This window comes from Musa acuminata, chromosome BXJ2-3 (assembly GCF_036884655.1).
Source record: "Musa acuminata AAA Group cultivar baxijiao chromosome BXJ2-3, Cavendish_Baxijiao_AAA, whole genome shotgun sequence".
Lineage (NCBI taxonomy): Eukaryota > Viridiplantae > Streptophyta > Magnoliopsida > Zingiberales > Musaceae > Musa > Musa acuminata.
The window spans coordinates 8,721,222-8,725,622 of NC_088340.1; the positions used below are offsets into that span (position 1 = coordinate 8,721,222).

Sequence of the window (4,401 nt, forward strand, 5' to 3'; positions counted from 1 at the left end):
ATCAGTGTGCTGTTGATTACTCTTTATTTCTTTGAGAAAGGTTAGTCTGATATGTCTCTGTATTGAGGTAGATATCTTCTTTTTAGAAACATGCTTGGGATTAGATCCATGTATGTGATGCATCTGACTTGGAATTCACCAACGCCGAGCATCGATAAGTGAAACAAAAGTCCAACCTTTTCTCAAGTTATCTGAAAGATCAACTGCACAAGAGCCGAAAACAGAGAATCAAATGTATTATACAGCAAGGGAACGTAGAAAAAAAAAAGGGAGTGGCAGCCACTTGGATGACTGAGACGAAGGGAATAGAGAAGGAAATTTAAGAGTGTTCAAGTTATTCCAGGTTCTATGGAGTAGCCCAATCAAGGCTTTAGAACAGGGCCGCAGTGCCTTAACCTGATGGGTTGAGCTTTGTTAGAGCACGCCATCAAGTGGGGCAAAGTAAGTGTCTGTCTATGAAGGAAAAGAAAAAAAGTATTAACAAGAAAATCTTAAATTTCATTTTGTCTAGGAATCTTCATTTTGCTAGTTCCGCTGGGTGTGTTGTAAGAATCTAAGAGTTGATTAGGTAACCAAATTTATGCACAACTTGTTAGACAGCTGAAAAACCAAAACAAGTAAATTTGTTTAAACAGCTTTCTGGTTGGGGGAGGGGGGTCTCTATAGACAAAAAAAGAAAAAGAAAAGAAAAGATCATCTTTAAGTGGCATACATGATAGGGACTGTGGATCACTGAATGACTGCTAAGATAAAAATAAAAAACGATAGTGAAAATTAGTAATCAATACACATCACAACCATCAATTGAATTTTTTTGCATTCCAGTAGACAAGATGTTAGATAGATAGAGTCAACCTATGTGCCAGAAAAGGTACAGTATTACATGCATCATGGAGGAAGCAGGAGGATCACTAGTTCTGGATTGCTGCTCAACTATATTAAAAGGTTAAAAATTATATTAAAAGACAGATATTTGATTGGTGGGGTCTTTGATGCCACAAGATGGTGTTTATCTGAAATTTTTGGACAAACACACTGGTTTTGCCATATGGAACCACAGTCTGTGTCCCTCTTCAGAAAGATGGTGAGAAGGGGTGGGTAGATCCCCCTCTCCAGTGGACAAGAAATAGAATGAAACTACAAATTTAAAGAAGAAAAGAATGTGACAGCACAAGGAAGTAATCCACCCCAGTCTATGTTCTTTAGTAGGTCTTAGATCTGCAGGACAACTCATATTGCCACATAATTCAAGAGATATCATCATTAGTTTATCCGGGAGCATAAGGTGATTAGGCATTAGTTTATCATCTCAAAAATTCCAAGAGATATCATCTTTTTCACAGAATTCAGAGCTCCCATTAATAATACAGGCGTCACGCCATCTATTTTTATCAGTCAGAAAAACATTTTTGACAGCAGTTTCATCTCTAACTGCAGCTATAATTAAATAACATTTTCAGATTTTTGCAGTTCTATTTTCTGATTCTCATTGGCCAAATCGCAATTTGATGAGGTTTCATCTTCCACAATATCTTTCATGTTAAAAAATTATGATTTAGATTAGATGTCTTAACCTCCTCTACGTGACATAATTTTTACCTAGAAAAACAATACTTTATTTTAACCAAAATGTCATCCACATTGATCTAAACTGTCAATCCCTCACCTTCTAAATATATGTGCTTCACAAGCATGCAGTGAAACCAAAAAACCGGAATGGCATCTCATCGTTTGAGTATCTACCTTGTACTCCATCTTCAGTATTGCTTTATATAGTCAATACATGTCACTTCTATCTGTTCACACGTTAAAACTAGAATTTTTTGTTCTCTGTTACTTGTCACATTCAATGTTCTAGTAAAAGTTGTCTCTTAAGTAGTGATTTATATAAGCAATGCATGCCACTTTTAAAGTGTTCATACAAGTTAAAACCATTACTCGTCACATTCATGTACTAGTGACAGCTAGAGATGGACACATAAGATGGACTTGTGGTTAAGCAAATCTTCACATACTTCACAACAATCTCTACTAGCTTTCTACAACACGTAATATTCCACCAGAAGTGATAATTAAGTATAGCTTTAGCGAAAATAGAGTGGTACACAAAGTAAAAGCAAAAAAATTGTCATCACTGCTCTTCGCTTCAAGTAGAAAAAAATTACCTTACATGTTCCATAGGAAAAAAAATGATAATAATATGCATCTTAGACCAACATCAGTTTAGAAGCACACAAGCAGTATAAGAGTGGAGGAATTACCTAACTTGAAGATAATGCAGGCTTGCATGAGTTCTTTAGGTCTTCCCAGACTTTAGGGCCCTCAGGGTCAACATTTACGAACCGCTTCATAAATTTCTTATCAGAACATGCAAGGATGCTGCTTAGAGCTAGTCTACACTTGACCTTTCCTCTACCCTTGAGCCAATTGTACATTGACAACCTTAAACTCACCCTCTGAACAGTGTAACACAAATATGATGGGAATGCCACTAGTGAACTTACGGGATAACCCAGATCATTTGTAAGAAAAGAAATCTTGCTTTCTAGGACATCTATCTTCTGATTTAGGACATGCGGATACACTTTGATCATATTAGATACGTCATTCGGGTCCAGTCCCAATTTCACCAAAAAGTCATAACGATCTTGGAGTTCATCACCCTTGCCACGGCACAGTGTGAGTGCCTTCTCCATCTCTTTCGAGTCCTCAATAAACCCTAGATGCACCAAGAACTTTCTCTTTTCTCTAAGTGACTGTTCGTGCTCATTAGATTTCGCTATGGGTTTGGCCTTTGTCCTCAAGGGTTTGACCTTTATCCCCAATGCATATTTCTTTAACTGATCTGGGTCCTCCTTTATGATTTGACACAATTGCTTTGGACGGACAAGCAGTTCAGTAATAATGGTTTCGGGTGCCTTCAAAGGACAAGAACCAAGCATTTCCGTGTGACTAAGTAAAATCTTGTGAATATCTGCAGTCTCCATTTCAATTTTAACTAGAAACATCACTCCATGCCACAAGTTCCCCATAAAGATACCAAATTGTACATTTGGGAATTGTGAGAATAGACTGAATAACTTCTTTTTGGTTCCACCAGATTTCAGCAGCAATCCTACCAGCAAAAAGATGGCACTTCCTGAACCATCCAGCATAAAACCAGGATGTCTTCGGATCAAGTCCCCCAGCGCCTCTTTTGTAAATCCCAGCTCTATAAAGAACTGTAAAAGTACAAGCATGTGGCTCCAGTTGTATGCATTCTTTTCTGAAAGAACACCTCCGATCCAATCTCTCTGGATACCTATATTCTCCAACTCCTCTAGCACCTTAACGAACTCATCATTGACACCCCCTATGAGAAGAATTGGACTTGAAGCAACAACTTTAATAATGGTACTTTTACTAAGGCCCAATCCTTCGTAAGCCCCGAGCTTTGACTCCAAAACCCTGAAGTGGCACCTGAAAACTTCAGTAGCTTCTTTGTATATTTTTCCAATCTTTCCATGGGCAATGCCATAATTGCAGAGACCATTATAGTTCTCAATCAATTTTTTATCATCAGAAAGGAACATCAAATCCCGAGGAAGAAATGAGCTAATCTCATCTGATGTCAGACCAATGCTCTCAAAGAATGGCTCAAATTCATTGATGGGGTGGTAGTGAAAGAATCGAGACATCGCGTTGCCAATTTTGTCTTCATTCTCTACCTTCTTCAAGAGCTTGGCAAGAAAAACTGGGCAGTGCTTGCTGATGTGCTCTGCATCATCAGACAGTATGCCTCTGGTGCCATGAAGGTAATCCACAAGAGCAGCCTGGACCTCCGCAACGGCAAGAGTCTTTTGACTAATAGTCTGTGATTCTTTGGGAACCACATCGGTGCAAAAACCTCTGAACTCGACCAAAGATAAGTGTCTTACGGAAGAACAAGTGCTGTTATGTCTAAAGATGAGATTTTTCGCAGAACCAAGTAGATTTTTCGTGACAAAGGGCCGTTTCTGGGAACCACTAACTCTGCTGGTAGTAGATTTCCAAGTCGTAAGACATCCAAGATAGATTCTTGATGATTCAAGGAGTCCCTCCACACGAAATCGACGAATAGTTCTTGATGATTCAAGGAGTCCCATTGCGGTTGCAGAAGCAATCGAGAAAGAAAACAACTATCGAGCTCAGAAGCCAAGCAAAAGAAGGGTTACCTCAGGAGCCAAGCAATCTGAGCATCTTCCCCGACGCCGCCGTCGTTTGCCCTCCTCCCCAGAGAGGGCTTTGGGGTACGCTTTGAACCGCTAAACCCCTTCATAATCTTCAATCAACGGTCAAGATACACTCTCTTTGATGGGACCCGCTTGCTTGAACGGTCATCAACCTGTCGGTTTAGGGTTTCGATAACCCGCAATCTCGCCG

At 39.4% G+C, this 4,401-nt stretch overlaps 1 protein-coding gene across 1 annotated transcript; it reads right to left on the bottom strand.

Annotated features, from left to right (window-relative positions):
- Positions 1-4,401, bottom strand: LOC103977903 (transcription termination factor MTEF18, mitochondrial). Its single transcript, XM_009393561.3, has 2 exons — positions 2,262-4,401; positions 1-203 (listed from the first exon to the last, which is right to left on the bottom strand). Exon 1 carries the CDS (start codon positions 4,122-4,124, stop codon positions 2,262-2,264), a length of 1,863 nt encoding a protein of 620 aa, XP_009391836.2. The 5' UTR covers positions 4,125-4,401; the 3' UTR covers positions 1-203.

Coding starts and splice junctions, on each gene's coding strand:
- LOC103977903 (XM_009393561.3), bottom strand. CDS start 4,124: ATGGGACTCCTTGAATCATCAAGAACTATTCGTCGATTTCGTGTGGAG.